We start from the raw sequence: 19,776 nt of genomic DNA on the forward strand, positions 1-19,776 counted from the left end.
GGCTATGAAGTTCAAAGCTCACTGAGGTTACAAAACCAATTTTGTGCTTCAGTAAGTCAGTAAAAAATAGTTAGGGGAATTCAAATCAATAAAATGATAAGGGTGCCCATACTTTTGCACCGGTCAAATTTTGGTTTAATGCATATTGCACATTTTCTGTTAGTACAATAAACCTCATTTCAATCCTGAAATATTACTGTGTCCATCAGTTATTAGATATATCAAACTGAAATGGCTGCTGCAAACACCAAAATATTTAGAACAAAAAATGATTAAGATTAATAGGGGTGCCCAAACTTTTTCATAGGACTGTATATAGTGAGTGCAATCCCATCCACACATTGCAGAAAAACACACATGGCGGACACACTGCAATTTCCAAAACTGTTGCGGTTTTGGAAATTGCAGCATGTCACTTATATCTACAGAAACACCTGCAGTTTCACTATAGGTATAAGGCTAAGTTCACACGGGGTTTTTTGGTACGGAACCTGAGGCAGAGGCCGCCTCAGGTTCCGGACCAAAAATCGGGTAGCCGCGACTGGATGCACCGGCATCCAGTCACGCACTCTGCTCCAGATTAGGCCCAATAAATGGGCCTAGATGGGAGGAGGGAGTGTCTTCAGGCTGAATCGCGAGGCGAAACGACCTGAAGAATGAGCACCACGCTTCTTTTTCTGGGAGCTGGAACAAACCGGCTCCCGGGAAAAAAAAGAACTGACCAGCTCCCATTGATTTCAATGGGAGCCATCTTTTTGGTCAGGATTTTGAGGCAGATATGGCCTCAAAATCCTGACCAAAAATCCCTGCATGAACTTACCCTAAAGGAAACAAAGTCCTCAGAGGAAACCTCTGCGGAGTTTCTGCAATAAGCGCTGCAGGAAAAACTGATGTGTTGCCGCCGGGGTTTTTCCCGCAGCGCTTTTTGCTTTGTCTTGCTACATGGGGCTTTAGGCTGACGCTAGGTTCACACTAGCGTTCGGCAGTCCGTTCTCAGCTTTCCGTCTTCTGCATGTAGAAGACAGAAAGCTGTCAGACCAGGTGCGGCGGTGTGCGTTTTATGCTCTCCGCCGCAAAACCGTTTAACCGCTAAGGACAGATGAGTATTTTTTTTTATTTATTTGTTTTTTTATTTTACACCTCCCTCCCACCACATGAGTTGCTCCAATTCCTGGACAACCACTTTAAAGGATTTACCCATCTTTCTAATATTGATGGTCTGTCCTTAGGATAGGCCATCAATATTACATCTGCGATGATACAACAGCCTGGACCTCTGCAGATCAGCTTTTCCAGGACACTTCAGCTACGGGTAATGGTAACATTTCTAGGAGCCATGCTGTTCACTTGCCATACAGGCTGTAGCAGTAGGTATATGTAGTGCGCATGGTATAGTGCGTGAGTAGCATGGCTCCCAACATGTTATTACCTTTAACCGCCCTGTCTCGGTACCGCTGATCTGCAGGGTCCTGGCGGTGGGCCCCTAGAAACAATTCCACTGGTGGGCCCTAGACATCCCAGTCCGACCCTGGGTGTGACTGTGGAGTAATTTTGACACATGGCCCTTTCCTTGCTCCAAAAGATGGGACACAGCATGCCTTGGCCTGACAAATTTTCTGTATCTCAGGCCAGAAAGTTGTTATATCTGAAATGTCTGCCAGTTCCAGACTAGCATAGATTTCAATTTTGACAAATGTAAGTGTGATTGAATTATTAAGAGGCTGGATTGACAATCAAAGAATATCAAATGGACCCAATTATAGTCAACTAGCATGTGCCCTTGACTTAGTCTGCGGCTTTGGCACTGGCGTTGAGCCGTGTCTATCTATGCAATTGCTGCTGTTTGCGATGTGCCATGTGCAGGCTGGCGTGACCCCCCTAGCAGCTCTCACTCCTGTGGCACCCCCCTTTCCGTGGTGGCCTCGCTTTCCTTTTCCGCAGCCCCCTCTCCCGCAGCAACCACGGCCCCCACCCCCTACTCCCGCGGCTATGCCCGCACCCTCGACCGCGGCCCCCCACCCGGACCCTGCTCCCGCTGCAACCCCCGCACATATCTCTCACCCAGGACTCCTTTCACTCGAACCCACCCCCGACCCTTTGACTCCCACGGCTCTCCCTGAACCAACCCCCTCGGACGCCCTTCCTGTGCTTCCCCCCTTGCCTCCCCTCCTTGGTAGGCCCTGTGCCCCTGCACACCCCCGGTCTCCTCTTGTCCACGTGACCCAGGACCCCCCGCTGGGTTCACTCCGGCCTGCATCCCGCAAGCACTGTCCGTGGCCCCGGGCTTCTGCGATCTGCCACATAGTGTCACAGTTCTGCTCCAGCCGGAGTATGAAGGTACCAGCTTATAGGGGCCAGACTGTTCCGGGCTCCAGCGCTGCCCCCTGCGAGGTTGTGGAGTTACCGAGCATGTGGTGGTGATGGTCTCCTCACGTGGCTGCCTGTCCGTTGGTGTGTAAAGCAAGACTGCATGTCGGGTCCTCTCGCAAGCGTGCGCTGCCATGTTCTTCATCCTGCAGCCGAGCCGATGGCTCCACCCACACACCAGCGGCAGCCAATCGGGCGGTGGTACAACGACCTGGGATGACATCATTTCAGGTCCTTGAATTTTGTCCGAATGGTAATTTTGCGGTCGCGGTCGTGAAAAGTAAGTAGCCTATGTTTCAATCCCGGACCCAAGTAATGTATGTGTCAAATTTCAGGTTAATCTTTTCGGCCGTTTACGCGTGATTGAGGAACAAACATCCAAACATTCAAACCCACAAACATCCAAACTTTCACATTAATATTAGTAGGATGGGGTCCGTCAGGATCTATAAGTTTCTTTCATTTAACAGATCAATTCATGTTGGTTTCACCATTTTTCTGTTTCTTTAACCCCTTCCCGACATTCGCCGTAATAGTACGGCGCTGCAGGGAAGGGCTTCCCGCAAACCGCCGTACTATTACTGCGGATGCATGGTGCACACACAGAAACTGTGTGCGCACCATGCACAGCGGGTGTCAGCCGTAATACACGGCTGACAATGCCCCGTAACACCCGCGGTCGGAACCAGGTCCGATCGCGGGTGTTAACCCCTGATATGCCGGCGATCAACATGACCGCCGGCACCTCCGGGGTTTCACTTTGTTATGGTGCCGATCGGCACCCCCCGCGCCGGTTTCGGGGGGTGTCGGTGTTCGTAGGGGGCAGCCCAGGGTCTGATCAGTGACCCCGGGTCTGCCCCATCACTTACCCCGTCCTCGCGCCTGGCCGATCCTGCCGTAAATGAAGCTGTCAGCCTGTGCGTCCACACAGGCTGACAGCTTCCTATACTCTGCAATACACGTGTAACACGTGTATTGCAGCGTATCTCTATTGAAGCAGTGATCAGCCGATCACTGCTTCAATCCCCCATGTGGACAGAAAAAAAAGTGAACAAAAAGTAAAAATAAAAAAGTTTAAATAAGTTTAAAATAAATTACAAATAAATAAAGCCCCAAAAATCCCTTTTTCCCCATATAAAATGTTTTATTATGTAAAATAAAGAAAAAGAGAAAAAAACATAACATATTTGGTATCGCCGCGTCCGTAATAACCTGAACAATAAAATTAAAACATTATTTAACCCGAACGGCGTAAAAAAAAAAAACGTAGAAAACCGCACAAAATAATGATTATTCACCACCTTTCCCTTACAAAATGTTCAATAAAAAGTAATCAAATGGTCAGATGAAAACCAAAATGGCACCAATAAAAAGAAGAGATCTTCCCGCAAAAAATAAGCCCTCAACTAGCTCTGTCTAGCGAAAAATAAAAATGTTATGCCTTTCAGAAGATGGCGATGCAAAAATAGTAGATTTTTTTCCCTAAATTGAATTTTATTCTGCACAAATAGCAACACATTAAAAAATAATATAAATAAGGTATCCCCGTAACCGTACCGACCCGCAGAATAAAGGTAACACGTTACCTATGCTGTACGCTGCACGGGAAAAAAAATAAATGCTAAAAAGTAATGCCAGAATTGATGTTTCCTTTTACATCCCACCCAGAAAGAGTTAATAAAATGTAGTCAATAAGTTACAGGCCCCAAAATGGTGGCATTGAAAAGCACATCTAATACCGCAAATACCAAGCCCTCATATAGCCACATTGCCAGAAGATAAAAACTTGTACAATGTGAAGACAAAAACCCTAAAAGTCACCAAATCATTAGGACATAAGTGGCTGTGACTAGAAGGAAATGTGTAAGCGGTGCAAGCGTTTCCAGGGGACCCCCCATATTTAGAGCTTATGAGAGAAAATACACCAGCGCTGATCCCCCAGAATGCCCCTCTTCCCCGTCCGTGTCATATGAGCTAGTGGGAAAATAGAATAGGATTTGGTGTACCCAATTTACTCCGCACAGCTTACACATTCACTTCGGGGTTACTAATGCTCACTACATCACTTGATAAATTCTTTGAGGGGTGCGGTTTTCAAAATGGGGTCACTTTCTAGCTATATCTGCCCTCTAAAAGCTCCTTGGTGCGCCTTCCCTCCTGCGTCTCGCTGAGCGTCCATATATTAGTTTACACCCACAAGTGGGGTACTATGGTAGTCGGGAGAACTTGCCTAACAAATTGTGGGATGCGTTTTCTCCTTTAACCCCTTGTGAATGTGCAAATTCTAGGGCTAAACGAAAATATTAGTAAAATAAAATGAAATTTAAAAATTTCACCTCCATTTTGTATTAATTCCTGTTAAGCACTTATAGGGTTAAATTACTAGGTATATGTTGTTTTGGCTTATTTAAGGGGTGCAGTTTTGAAAATGGGGTGATTTATGGGGGGCTTTAATACAAGGGTCTTTCAAAACCCCTTCATAACTGGATTAGTCCCTTAAAAAATGGGTTTTGGAAATTTCTTGAAAATTTTGAATATTGTTGTTTCACTTGTAAATCTTATAATGTCCGTAAAAAACAAAAGGATGACTAAAGTTTGATGCCGACATAAAGCAGAGATCTGGGACATGAGATTTAGGATATAATTTTGGCGGTCTGACTTTCTTTATGCAATGCACATCATTTCAAACTTTATAAAATGCATATTTTTCAAAATTTCCACCAAATTTCCTATTTTTTCATAATTAAACACAAAACATATCAACCAAAATTTACCACTAACATGAAGTACAATGTGTTACGAAAAAACAATCTCAAAATTACTTTGGTAAGTTAAAGCGTTCCAAAGTTATTGCCACATAAAGTGACACATGTCCGTTTTGAAAAATCGAGCTTGGTCAGGAAGTCAAAAAGTGCCATCGGCGGGAAGGGGTTAATTAAACAAAAGATGCTCTTACCCTAAAAACTGCATTTTTTACATATTTATAGTTTGTTGTGCATGCGCCTCCCCCTCCGATCCATGGCTCCCTATGTTATCAAGAATCCCTTCCTCTGGTCGTCACTTGCAAGTTGGTATGCTCTGGTCTAGATTTTTCCCTCCCCTCTGTGCTGATGGCGATTGGTTGGTGCTGCCTCCTGGACCCTCCCACCGGCCTCTTTCATCGGTGCCATTAGCACAGGTCAGGTCAGAACGTCTCTCCTTCCCTATTTTGTTTCTATTCCCAGGTGTGGTTATGTATTGGTATATAAATTTAAAAAATGGTTTGCGCCTGGAGAGGAGCTAAAAAAAAAAAAATTATTTATAGATGTTAAGTTGGAGGGAGGTATTTTGGGATAAAAGGGGGTGTGAGTGAATCCAGAGTCTAAAAGTGCTGAACAATAGAAATTATGCTAATTACTCTCTATTCAAGTCTCTGACATTGCATCAGCCTGTGTAGGCGGCATAAGGGGACACTCTACTTTGCAATGGGTATAATGGGGCATATTCATGTAAGGGTGAAATATTTTGAGTAGGGGCAAAAGGGGGCAATATACTGTATGGTGGCATGTGATGTTACAGGGAGTTTTTTGACTATGTAGGGTACATAAGGAGGCATCACCCTTTGTGGAGGATGCAAGGAACAACATTTTGTGAGGGAACTAAGTAGGGTTTTATATACTTTAATAAAAAATTTAAGAAAACAACCATTAACTTCAATGCTCTTTTTTGATAACTTTTTTTTCCTGTTTGTCTGTGTTCAAATGTCCCTCTTTTTTGGGACACTTTCTGCTGTTCTCCTGTTTGTCAGAGTGGAGCGTTCCTTACTGCCCAGCTGTGACGAATGCCGCCCCACCCTCAGTAAGAGTACTGTCTGGGGGGAGGGCACTCCTCAGTGTCACGGCTGGGCAGTAAGGTATATCCCGTCAGACAGTACAAAGCTATGGACCAGTACTGTCAGGAGGGGCGTTCTTCACAGCCTAGCTACTGTTAGAAACGCCCTTCTGACAGTGAAAAGGTATTGATAAATGCAACAATATCTCTTGCCCCGGGGCACATAATAGGAAAGCAGACAATCCTGCGCACTGTCAGATTTCTTGTGGTATATAAAATCACACGTGCCCGAGGACATGAAAGGTGCTCTTTAAAGAGACACTTTTTAAATTTTCTGGTCCTCTAACGCAGGGGTCCCCAACCGCTGGTCCTCGGACCAGTACCGGGCCGCGGGGCATGTTGCACCGGTCCGCAGACCGGCGGCGAGGAGTCAGCAGCTTGGTTGTTGCTCATCGGGATAACGTGAGCAAAGTGCGTGGTTGAGCCGGGACCCACTGTATGTCCGGGATTCTAGTACTATGCAGGACATGCAGTGGGTCTTGGCTCCATCCCACACTCACCTACTAAACTTTGGGCAACTTCTTCTTCTGTTTTACACTGACTTCCTGCCTCCATACTATCCCCTTGACATCCTTTGATGTCTTAATTAGAGATGAGCGAACACTAAAATGTTCGAGGTTCGAAATTCGATTCGAACAGCCGCTCACTGTTCGAGTGTTCGAATGGGTTTCGAACCCCATTATAGTCTATGGGGAACATAAACTCGTTAAGGGGGAAACCCAAATTCGTGTCTGGAGGGTCACCAAGTCCACTATGACACCCCAGGAAATGATACCAACACCCTGGAATGACACTGGGACAGCAGGGGAAGCATGTCTGGGGGCATAAAAGTCACTTTATTTCATGGAAATCCCTGTCAGTTTGCGATTTTCGCAAGCTAACTTTTCCCCATAGAAATGCATTGGCCAGTGCTGATTGGCCAGAGTACGGAACTCGACCAATCAGCGCTGGCTCTGCTGGAGGAGGCGGAGTCTAAGATAGCTCCACACCAGTCTCCATTCAGGTCCGACCTTAGACTCCGCCTCCTCCGGCAGAGCCAGCGCTGATTGGCCGAAGGCTGGCCAATGCATTCCTATGCGAATGCAGACTTAGCAGTGCTGAGTCAGTTTTGCTCAACTACACATCTGATGCACACTCGGCACTGCTACATCAGATGTAGCAATCTGATGTAGCAGAGCCGAGGGTGCACTAGAACCCCTGTGCAAACTCAGTTCACGCTAATAGAATGCATTGGCCAGCGCTGATTGGCCAATGCATTCTATTAGCCCGATGAAGTAGAGCTGAATGTGTGTGCTAAGCACACACATTCAGCACTGCTTCATCAAGCCAATACAATGCATTAGCCAGTGCTGATTGGCCAGAGTACGGAATTCGGCCAATCAGCGCTGGCCAATGCATTCTATTAGCCCGATGAAGTAGAGCTGAATGTGTGTGCTAAGCACACACATTCAGCACTGCTTCATCAAGCCAATACAATGCATTAGCCAGTGCTGATTGGCCAGAGTACGGAATTCGGCCAATCAGCGCTGGCTCTGCTGGAGGAGGCGGAGTCTAAGGTCGGACCTGAATGGAGACTGGTGTGGAGCGATCTTAGACTCCGCCTCCTCCAGCAGAGCCAGCGCTGATTGGCCGAATTCCGTACTCTGGCCAATCAGCACTGGCTAATGCATTGTATTGGCGTGATGAAGCAGTGCTGAATGTGTGTGCTTAGCACACACATTCAGCTCTACTTCATCGGGCTAATAGAATGCATTGGCCAGCGCTGATTGGCCGAATTCCGTACTCTGGCCAATCAGTGCTGGCCAATGCATTCTATTAGCTTGATGAAGCAGAGTGTGCACAAGGGTTCAAGCGCACCCTCGGCTCTGATGTAGCAGAGCCGAGGCTGCACAAGGGTTCAAGAGCACCCTCGGCTCTGATGTAGGAGAGCCGAGGGTGCACTTGAACCCTTGTGCACCCTCAGCTCTGCTACATCAGAGCCGAGGGTGCGCTTGAACCCTTGTGCACACTCTGCTTCATCAAGCTAATAGAATGCATTGGCCAGCGCTGATTGGCCAATGTATTCTATTAGCCTGATGAAGTAGAGCTGAATGTGTGTGCTAAGCACACACATTCAGCTCTACTTCATCGGGCTAATAGAATGCATTGGCCAGCGCTGATTGGCCAGAGTACGGAACTCGACCAATCAGCGCTGGCTCTGCTGGAGGAGGCGGAGTCTAAGATCGCTCCACACCAGTCTCCATTCAGGTCCGACCTTAGACTCCGCCTCCTCCAGCAGAGCCAGCGCTGATTGGCCGAATTCCGTACTCTGGCCAATCAGCACTGGCTAATGCATTGTATTGGCGTGATGAAGCAGTGCTGAATGTGTGTGCTTAGCAATCAGCGCTGGCCAATGCATTCTATTAGCGTGAACTGAGTTTGCACAGGGGTTCTAGTGCAACCTCGGCTCTGCTACATCAGATTGCTACATCTGATGTAGCAGTGCCGAGTGTGCATCAGATGTGTAGTTGAGCAAAACTGACTCAGCACTGCTAAGTCTCTGCATTCGCATAGGAATGCATTGGCCAGCCTTCGGCCAATCAGCGCTGGCTCTGCCGGAGGAGGCGGAGTCTAAGGTCGGACCTGAATGGAGACTGGTGTGGAGCGATCTTAGACTCCGCCTCCTCCAGCAGAGCCAGCGCTGATTGGTCGAGTTCCGTACTCTGGCCAATCAGCGCTGGCCAATGCATTCTATTAGCCCGATGAAGTAGAGCTGAATGTGTGTGCTTAGCACACACATTCAGCTCTACTTCATCAGGCTAATAGAATACATTGGCCAATCAGCGCTGGCCAATGCATTCTATTAGCTTGATGAAGCAGAGTGTGCACAAGGGTTCAAGCGCACCCTCGGCTCTGATGTAGCAGAGCTGAGGGTGCACAAGGGTTCAAGTGCACCCTCGGCTCTCCTACATCAGAGCCGAGGGTGCGCTTGAACCCTTGTGCAGCCTCGGCTCTGCTACATCAGAGCCGAGGGTGCGCTTGAACCCTTGTGCACACTCTGCTTCATCAAGCTAATAGAATGCATTGGCCAGCACTGATTGGCCAGAGTACGGAATTCGGCCAATCAGCGCTGGCCAATGCATCCCTATGGGAAAAAGTTTATCTCACAAAAATCACAATTACACACCCGATAGAGCCCCAAAAAGTTATTTTTAATAACATTCCCCCCTAAATAAAGGTTATCCCTAGCTATCCCTGCCTGTACAGCTATCCCTGTCTCATAGTCACAAAGTTCACATTCTCATATGACCCGGATTTGAAATCCACTATTCGTCTAAAATGGAGGTCACCTGATTTCGGCAGCCAATGACTTTTTCCAATTTTTTTCAATGCCCCCAGTGTCGTAGTTCCTGTCCCACCTCCCCTGCGCTGTTATTGGTGCAAAAAAGGCGCCAGGGAAGGTGGGAGGGGAATCGAATTTTGGCGCACTTTACCACGTGGTGTTCGATTCGATTCGAACATGGCGAACACCCTGATATCCGATCGAACATGTGTTCGATAGAACACTGTTCGCTCATCTCTAGTCTTAATCATACCACTGTCGTAGTTCTCGATGCATCTCTCTGCCATGCGTTCCACTGTGGAACGCATTCGCTACTTCCGATCATCAGCAATGCCGATACCGGAGGTGCTTTTCTACACCCCCATGCTTAACCCCACCCCCAACCACACCCCTTCCCCGCCTCCACCCCTTCCCATCCCCACCGGGCCATAGAAAAATTGTCTTGCTGAAAATGGTCCCTGGTGGAAAAAAAGTTTAGGGACCACTGCTCTAAAGGATCAGACCAGGATTAGACTGGCCCACCAGGGAACTGGTGAATTTCCTGGAGGGCCCCGAGCCCCAACTATTAGTCCTCATTTTGTTACTGCAAATGAGTTGGTCAGAGGCCCAATCAAGCCCTCACCATCCCGATCGTTCCCTTAACCAATGCATTTGCAAAATGAGTAATAATAGTGGTCAGGATGCAGACAACATTGTAATGCTAATTAAAGATGGCTGGCTGCCAGCATAACACAACCTTGGGAGGCTGTCCCTACCTTCTTCTAGCAGGCTTCTTGCTCTATCACTCACAGGCTTGTAGACCACAGGCCACATTAAGCCAAGCCCCAATACTTACCTGACTGCTCTCCGGCACCTCCTGCTTCTTGCTGCTCATGACGTTACATCAGTGTGCCTGGAGCAAGAACAAGCAGGACCGGAGGGCAGGCAGGTAAGTAAAGACCCACTACTGCTGTAGGAGAACCAGTGAAGGGGCCACTATGTGGGCCATACATTGTCCCCTTCTCTATTCTTCCCCCCCATTTTTTTTTTACTTAGTCCAGCGAAGGTGAAAAAAACCCCTCAACATAACATACTGTCCTGTCCCCAGTGTCTCCCAGCGCAGTTCAGACCCGCATGTGACTACCCGCAGGACACCGGAGGATTCGGGGACAGATGAGTATGTTTTTTGTTTGTTTTGCTTTTCACCTCTCCCAGACTTATTATAGAGAAAAAATAAAATAATAATAATTATGCTGCACAACCTTTTTAAAGTGTGGGGGATTTGGTGGGTATATTAAAGGGGTTGTCCAGGCATCATGTTTTTATGGTTTATCCTCAGGATAGGCCATAAATACCTGATCTGGAAGGAGCCGACACCCAGCCCCCAGACAGATCAGCAGTAAAGAGCCACTTCCGGCGCCTGTCCTGTACACAATACAAGGCCAGAAGCAAAAAGTTCTGTCCTCTGTACATTAGCTGGGCACCTTCATTGCAGCTCTGCACGTATTGAAATCAGTGGAAGCTGATCTACAGTGAAGGAGCCGGGTGACTATACAGTGGATGGAGCTTTCTGCTTCTGGCCCTGTATTGTGTACAAAACAGAAGCGGATGTGTATAGCTGATGGGACCAGGTGTCAGCACCCTACTGATTAGGTATTTATGGCCTATCCTGAGAATACGCCATATTAGCCCCAATCACTGCCCCACATCAATATAATGGTCCCGTCACTGTTCCCATACAGTATGGGGGACCAGTAAAGAGGCCACTGTATGGGGGACCAGTGAATTGGCCATTAAAAAAATGTGTTTGCTTTTTTTTAATTTTTTTTTTATTTTACACCTACTGCTTGCCACATTAATTGCCCTAATTCCTGGACAACCTCTTTAATGAATTTAGCCACCTTTCTAAGGGCTCGCTCACATCTGCGTCCCGGGTCTCCGTTTTGCAGGTTTCCGTTTCCTGCCCGAAACTGGACAGGAAACGGAAACCTGCAGTTAGTTTTCAAACCCATTCATTTGACATGCAGGACTTTGTGTCCGGTTTTAAAAAAGCCATTTCGCCGCAGAGAGCACAAAACGTTCACCGGCGCTCACAGTCGGACACGGTCTGCCAGGTTTCCATCTTCTGTCGGCAGAAACCTGGAAATGGAGATCGGACGCTGGTGTGAACCCAGCGTAATATTGATGGCCTGCCTTTAGGATAGGCAATCAATATTACATCTGTGGGGGTACAGCAGCCAGGACCTCTGCAGATCAGCTTTTAAAGGACAGAGTGGCTACAGGTAATGGTAACAATTCCAGGAGCCATGCTGTTCACTTGCCCTTCAGGGTGTAGTGGTGGGTTTAAGTAGTGCAGCGGTGAACATCGTACGGTGGGTGAGCAGCATGGCATTGTTATTACTGTAGCCATGCTGTCTCAGTACAGCTGATGTGCAGGGGTCCTGGCAGTGGACCCCTAATAACAATTCCACTGGTGAGCCCTAGGCATCTCAGTCTGATAGTGGATCAGACAAATGGAAAACAAAGCACTGTTTACCTAAAATACTTTGTCCCAGCCCTGAGGATTCTGTGTCACACCTTATTGCACAATTCTGAGACATATAAGATGATTATATGTCTATAACGTGTTATCACCTGAATGATGTGTGCATCAATGCATATTTGTTATATACTGTAGCTGTATGGCCATATTGCAGCATTTATCAATATAATGCATGGTATGTATGGTTTTTATACTGTATATATATTTTTTTTAGGAAATAGCAGAATCTACTATGATATTAAATTATAAAAAAAAAAAAAAAGACCTAAATGTTTTGCCATATAGATAGGGTTGGTTTGGCAGGACAACATTATTTTTATGTACTGTTATTGTTGTATTTTCTGTGTGGACGACTATCTGTACTTTTTACAGTACTGTTCTGTGTACATTACCTGATTTTCACTTTTGCCTTGTTAGTCTCTGACTGTGGTCTTATCTCTATTGTCTTTCTTCACTGCTGGTATATTTCTAACCCAGTGATCAGATAACTCCTGTGTATAAGTTGTAGCCAATGACTAGCATATACTGTACGCTATATCTATTATATTCTGCACTTGTAAAAATACCTTTATACGTGTTTCACGGAGTGTCAAGAACTTAACATATGGAATTCTTAGTCACATAAAAGGCTGGTCCTCAGAATCAGTCCCTCTGAGCCCCGCTCTGACATTGCACTTACCAGTCAGTTCTCGTGTTAGTTGGTGTCCTTCTACATCCAGAAGGATTTGCTGCACCAGAGTGTCACCTAATAGGAAATAACAGAGTTTAATGATATTGTAGCGTACAGACACTTTCAGTGCTGAACATATGCTGATAGACATGTCAGTATTCTGCAAACATCTTGGTGTCGGGAAGTGTCCCAATGCTCAACTCCTACACTCTGAATTAAAGTGGTCTGACTCACAACCATGTGCACAATACACAATATTTCTCCCTTTTGATATAACCATCAGGCCTTAAAGGGGTATTCCCATGTCCCTTGCTCAATAGACTTCACTGCTGCAGAGACTTATTTCTTCCTGGTTTTTGACGTCAATTGGTGGGCGGGGTTTCATATGTAAAGCCATACTGTCCAACTACCTCCAGTTTAGCTCCGCCCCCAAATTAGTGTGTAGCTCCGCCCACCACATAGCGTGATCCTATGGGACGACTGATGGGCCTGTGATGTCATCAACGGTCCTATAACACTTGGATTTAGCTTGTTCTATATAGAGTCGGCTAAATCATAGTGGGCTAAGGGACCAGGTCCTTCTGCCCACTAGCTTTTAGCCTGCTCTATATAAGAAAGCTAAATCCTAGTGAGCAGAGGGACCAGGTCCCACTAGGATTTAGACTGTTTTATATATATATAAGAAAGCAGCACTTTTTCCCCCCCTCCTTTATCTGAGAGCAGGAAGCTAGGTCACGTGTGGCGTAAACACAGGAACAGCTACATACTCAGGCTCGCTCCCATGCACTTAGCCCCTCCCCTCTGAAAGCAGGCAGCTACATCACTTGATATTTGAGCAGAATCCCAAGGGCCATAGAAATGGAGTGTAAACAATGAAGTGAATAAATTAAGATAGTGGACAAACAAAGCAGTTTTGCTGAAGCAGTGTATTTAGGAAAAGTCTTAAATCCACATTAACAAGCAGTATAGATATAATCCTTGTGATGGGACAACCCCTTTAAACTTAATTCCTGAAATTTGGAAATTCTTCACTGTAATGTCCCTTCAGCCACTGCCAACATTGTTCCCCCCGAACTTTGGCTTCTAGACTAGGGATAAATACCTGTCTTATCTAGGCGTTAACCTTTGTAACTCATTAGAGACCTATGCCAGTTGGAATTATGCCATACTGATCCCAAAACTACTAAAGGATTGTGTGGCATGGCATTTCTCCAGGCTTTCCTGGATAGGAAGAGTCCATTCAGTTAAGATGGACACCCTGTCCCGCAAGCCCTACTTTTTCCGCACCCTCCCAACCTTGGTGACCTCTGCCCCCTTAGCCTCCCTTCAGAAGGAAATTGTTAATTTTATTTGGAATTACAAGAGGCAGAATACAGTTAGGTCCATAAAAATTAAGACAAAGACAACATTTTTCTAATTTTAGTTCTGTACATTACCACAATGTTGACGTTCAGACTTTCAGCTTTAAAGGGATCCTATCATTAGAATCCCTTTTTTCTCCCCAACACGTACGAATAGCCTTAAGAAAGGCTATTCTTCTTCTACCGTTAGATGTCTTCTCTGCGCCGCCGTTGGTAGATATTCTGTTTTCCGTCTTTTTGCAAATGAGTTATCTCGCAGCACTGGGGGTGGGCCCCAGGACTCAAACAGCTCTGGGGGCATCCCCAATGCTGCGAGAGAACACTCCAGCGCCGCCTCCATCTTCTTCAGAAACCGGCCTATACGCGTCATCTTCCGGCCTGGCTTTCTACTATTCTTGTGCAATTGGCTCTGCCAACGGGCCTGCCAGAGGGACTTACACCTGCATGTGTCCATTTTTTTTTTTTGTGGCCGCTTACTACAAGAACTCTTGTAGTAAGCAACCACAAAAAAACTACTGCGCGCAGGTGCAGTCAGCTCTGCCCGCTGGTAGAGCTGATTGCGCATGCGTAGAAGATTGAAAGCCAGGCCAGAAGACTACGTGTAGAGGCCAGTTCCTGAAGAAGAAGGAGGCGGCGCTGGAGAGTTCTCTCGCAGCATTGGGGATACCCCCAGTGCTGTTTGAGCGCAAGAGAACTAATTTGCATAAAGACGGAAAAACAGAATATCTACCGAACGGTGGCGAGGAGAAGACATCTAAAGGTAGGAGAAGAATAGCCTTTCTAAAGGCTATTCCTACGTGTTAGTTAGAAAAAAAGGATTCTAATGATAGGTTCCCTTTAATTTAGTGGGTTGAATAAAATGATTGCATAAAAATGTGAGGAGCTAAAGCATTTATTACACACAATCCCTTCATTTCAGGGGCTCAAAAGTAATTTGACAAATTCAATAATTGTAAATAATGTTAGTTTTTAATATTTCGTTGTTCACCCTTTGTTGGCAATTAGAGATGAGCAAATCGAAGAAGTCTAAGTGGAATTTGTTCTGAATTTCATCAAGTGCTGTCTGAACGTCACTGATGCCCTCCTCAACGGTCTATGAGCCAGGAATCTGACCACTCGTAACACCAGTTCCCATGCCTCTCTCCTCATCACTATTTGGCTGACTACCGGAGAAAGCGGCGGATGTTTCCTCTGGATCTTGGCTGGGCAGTAGCTGCTGACTGTCCTCTAGTACTTTGTCCTCGCTGTATAGTGGAGCCCACGGCATAGAGTACTACTCTGGCTCAGGAAACAGAAAAGGACAGAGGCGTGTTGAGGACAGGTGAGGGCCTGTTTCCATGCCATGCCAACTAAGGGTTGAGTCGACTCTTGGCTGGGGTTGTCTGATGTGACTTGGGATGAAGTGGAGTCAACCATTCTAGATCAGTTGGGTTGCTGGTCAAGATAAGACCGCTAGCTGACACTGGGAGCTCAAGCCATCAAAATGCGTTATAACATAACTGCTGAGATTAATGGATAATCCTTTTTTTTGCCACTAATGTATGGCGAAAAGGCCAATAATGTTGATGCACATTAGTATAATGGCAATCAGTGTAGAAAATTGCAGTATTGTTTTTATTACCCAGGCTGCAAACTCCCCAAATGAACCCTGTTCTGATTCAATACTGTGTATAAATTTCTCTCTATCCTTTCCCTACCCTACTAATTCCCTGAACTTCGATTGAGCAAAGTATCAGTTTTCAAGTGTTTTCTACCACTCGCCCTGGCGCCTGCTGATGTCTCTACCTGCACCAAATACAATGGAAAATGCTTGAACCTAAAATTGCGGAGAGGTTTTTATAGGGTTTTGACATCACAGGGTTGGCTGGCTGCTGATTGGCTGCAGCATTGGTATTGTGGGTGATGCCGAGTTCCTAGCGTTCCTTGCCCCATGTCCTAACGTGTGCAGCAGCCATTTTAGAAAAAATATAATTCGTTACCACAAAACGTGAAGAAATCCAGATTAGAAAAAGCTGTGCTGCCCTGCCAGTAGTGTGACATCAGAGCGGGTGTTTAGTGCGACGAGGAGCAAAGTTACACCAAGGAGAACTCGCCTGTCCACCCAAAATTTGGAGAGACTCACCTTTGTGAAGATGAATCAGGCCTGGATCAGGCAGGATTTACATCCACCAATGCCTTATACCAGGGGTGCCCAATACGTCGATCGCAATGGATGTATGGGTCAATCGCAGGATGACTCTCAGCCTGCGGTGTGAACAAGGACTCCGGACACTTGCAGGACGCTCTTAGGGATGGAGGGAGCCGGGGTGCTGCTTCTTCACAGCGCAGGCTGAGAGTCATCTCCGGACACTGGCAGGTGGGGCTGCCGCAGCCCCAGCCTGCCAGTGTCCAGAGATAACTCTCAGCCTGCGCTGTGAAGAAGCAGACAGTGGGGATCCCTGGGTGACCCCAGAACGCCGCTGTCTCCTGCTCTCACAATCCCCCCGGCCACGCCCACATGCCCCACCCACAGACACGCCCATCCCGCCCACAGGAAGTGGGTAGTAGATCTTAGGGCTTGGTCATGTTATGAAGTAGCTCACATGCTGACAAAGTGTGAGCACCCCTGCCTTATACAGTAGATTACATGATCCATGCTGCCTCACCACACTCTGTCAACGGGTCACTGTATGGCCTCATAAGGCAACTGTAAATATTACACTCTGCCACTAGGTCACTGTATGGCCTCCTCACGCTGCTGCATTCTCCACATTCTTCTACTGGGTCACTGTATGGCCTCCTCACAATGCTGCCACTGGGTCACTGTATGGCTGCTGCAATCTCCACACTCTGCCATTGGGTCACTGCATGGCCAATGGCCCCTCATGCTGCTGCTGCTGTCGCAATACCCTTACTAGCTGGTAACAGGGAGTATATGGACAGCAAGACAACAAACGGACTTACAAGCAGCTCCATGTAAGGCAGAGAGGCTTGGCAGGAAACAGCAGATCTTTTGCAGCGGGAGGGCTTGCTGGAAGCAGTAGTTCCACAACTCCAATGGACCAGGTAGATGTCAATAGTCTCTAGCAGTAGGAGGGCTTGTTGGAAGAAGTAGTTCCACAGTTACAATGAAGTAGGTAGATGGCAACAGTCTTTAGTAGCAAACCGGCTTGCTGGAAGCAGTAGTTCCACAGCTACAGTGGGCCGGGTAGATGACAATAGTCTTTAGCAGCAACAGGCTTGCTGGAAGCAGTAGTTCCACAGCTACAGTGGGCCGGCTAGATAGCAATTGTCATTAGTAGTGGAAAGGCGTGCTGGAAGTTGTTCTAAGGTGGCAGATAACCAACTTGGAACAATCATTTTAAAGCTTGACACTGGCAGAAGACAGACTTCTGAAACAATACTCAGGCAACTGGGTAATCACATACACACATGTTAAATACTCAGGCATCAGGAAACCAAGGTGATGTCACAGGGAGGAACTACAAAAAACTCCATCTTAACTGCTGGAAAAAGAAAAGGGTTCAATAAAACAAGATCCTGACACCTGCTCACTCTGCCACTGGGTCACTATATGGCCTCCTAAGGCTGCTGCCACCTCCACTTTATATCACCTAGCCACTCTGTGGCCTCCTCAAGCTGCTGCACCCTCAATGCTATATCGCCATGTCACTATGATGCCCTCTCCATTCCTTCAGGGGGGGGCTCTACTTGTATAGCATTTACTACAACAAGTTATGTAGACATCTTTGTGGAATCAGCAGATGAGGGTGTAAAAGGAGTGCGCTCTTTCACGCTACAGTAGGATCTTGAGCCTCTGCACGGTTGTTTATACCTGACACTAATATCGACGTGTAAGAGTTCAAAATTTAATTATTTGGTCAGTTTTGACCCCATAACTGGTCAAATAAGTGAAGTGTGCAGTGGTTCTAAGAGCGATGCCTGTCATGTGCGTGCCATACTCAGTCATTGAATTATTTGACTACCTGAGCAGACTCCCTATGCATGTTAATGCAAGGCGCAGTGTTCTACACCACCATATATACTATGCTATATACACCACTATATAGGCATTCTTTACGTTTATGCTTGACACCTTTTTTTATACTGTCCTACTTTTTTGTCTTTTTATGTTTACTACATGTTATCATATATATGTACTAATTAAGATTAATTTGTTGTATTTTTGCTACAAACTTTTTGACACTTTTCTTTCTTTGCCAACACTAACAACCCCCCCCCCCCCCCCCCATAAAAGGTCATTTTTTAATGCAAATTTGGGTGGTCGGCTCAGAGAGGTTGGAATTATCTGATAACTTCAGATGTAAAGCATATGAATTGTACAATTTGAATACATTGTCCATTCCTAGCAAGAGCCTCTATTTCATGACACATCACGTACACAATATTACCTGTGTGGTAGAGTTCCTCCAGTACAGCGAGCATGCCGGGGGAGCCATATTTCTTCTGTAAGATGTATAGACTGACCCACAATCCTATCACAGCTTCTCTTCCTCTCTGGAAAATATCCCTTAGTAAAGTCTGGGAGAATCTTTTTCTATCATTTTCTAGACTCCGGTATCCCTAGAACACAAGAAGTGTCACATGTAAGGGTTATAATCCAGACTCTTCAGCTAACAAACAGATTTGTGATCCTCCAATGAGAAGAAAAGGGCCAAATACTCCATCTTGAGTTTTGGGCTGTTCTCCATTAAATATAAGCTGCTGTCTCCTATTATACTAGAAAATGTTTACTAGTCTACTCTGTGACATGTAGGAAAATTGAAATTCAGTCTCTTGGAGGAAGGTGAGATGGTGTAAACTGTTCCTATAACACATGGGACACTTGTATATACCACTGGACGGTCATGTCTTCTCACCTCAAGATCTGGAATATTTCTGGAATACAGCTCACACAAAAGAGAATTAGGATTCATGTTCTCCACAATGTAGAGCAGATCATCCTGGAAATATTTATATGTCATCCTCAGTGTATGATCTTTATACTGACAAAGCTTCTGGTGAAACTCCCGGGTCTCATCATCATCTAGGAAATGAAGGAGACACAAGAATGAAGTCTATAGAACATGGAGACACAGATAACATTTATGTAGAATGTTCCCAATCTGGACCATGTTAGGTTTCACAAATGAGAAATCCACAACTCTCTGCAGTTCACTATGAGCCTGGGTTTCCACATTCACATTTTGCACCCTAGAGTGCATTCTTACTATGCGATATACACATGCAGCCATCAATGAGCACATGATAATATAACGTCCCCTCACAAATACAGAAGACTGCTGAATTCTTGGTTAAGGTTTATTCACATGTCCGTATTTTGCAGCTGTATGATGTCTATTTAGATAATAAGCTGTATGCGCACCTATCGTTTTTCTAACTGACCAGCCAATCACAGGGATCATCTGTGGTGGTGGTGGTGTTCGACCCCCACACCAGAGTCAACTGAAGACCTAGCAGCCCCCCACCAATTTTACTATATGCAGGTTACAACTGTTTGGTCTAATTAGACCAGCCAATCGCACCAATCACCAATGCAGGGAGGGGGGGCCCCTAAAGGTGACATGCTGTTAGGGAACAACAGTCACTTTTATCTCACCCCCCCAGAGTTTCCACCTCATCCTCTGCAGACCCCCCCAAGCTGATGATACCACAGTATAGAGGC

At 46.2% G+C, this 19,776-nt stretch overlaps 1 protein-coding gene across 1 annotated transcript in view; it reads right to left on the reverse strand.

The window, feature by feature from the left end:
* The window catches only part of LOC142214637 (NACHT, LRR and PYD domains-containing protein 12-like), a 114,426-nt gene that overhangs the window by 94,354 nt on the left and 296 nt on the right, over positions 1 to 19,776 (reverse strand). Inside the window, exons 2-4 of the mRNA XM_075283575.1 lie at positions 18,971 to 19,168; positions 18,503 to 18,674; positions 12,760 to 12,825 (exon numbers count right to left, since the gene is read on the reverse strand). Of these exons, the coding sequence (XP_075139676.1) occupies positions 12,760 to 12,825; positions 18,503 to 18,674; positions 18,971 to 19,168 (436 nt within the window). The remainder of the gene's footprint in view (positions 1 to 12,759; positions 12,826 to 18,502; positions 18,675 to 18,970; positions 19,169 to 19,776) is intronic.

This window comes from Leptodactylus fuscus, chromosome 7 (assembly GCF_031893055.1).
Source record: "Leptodactylus fuscus isolate aLepFus1 chromosome 7, aLepFus1.hap2, whole genome shotgun sequence".
Taxonomy (NCBI): domain Eukaryota; kingdom Metazoa; phylum Chordata; class Amphibia; order Anura; family Leptodactylidae; genus Leptodactylus; species Leptodactylus fuscus.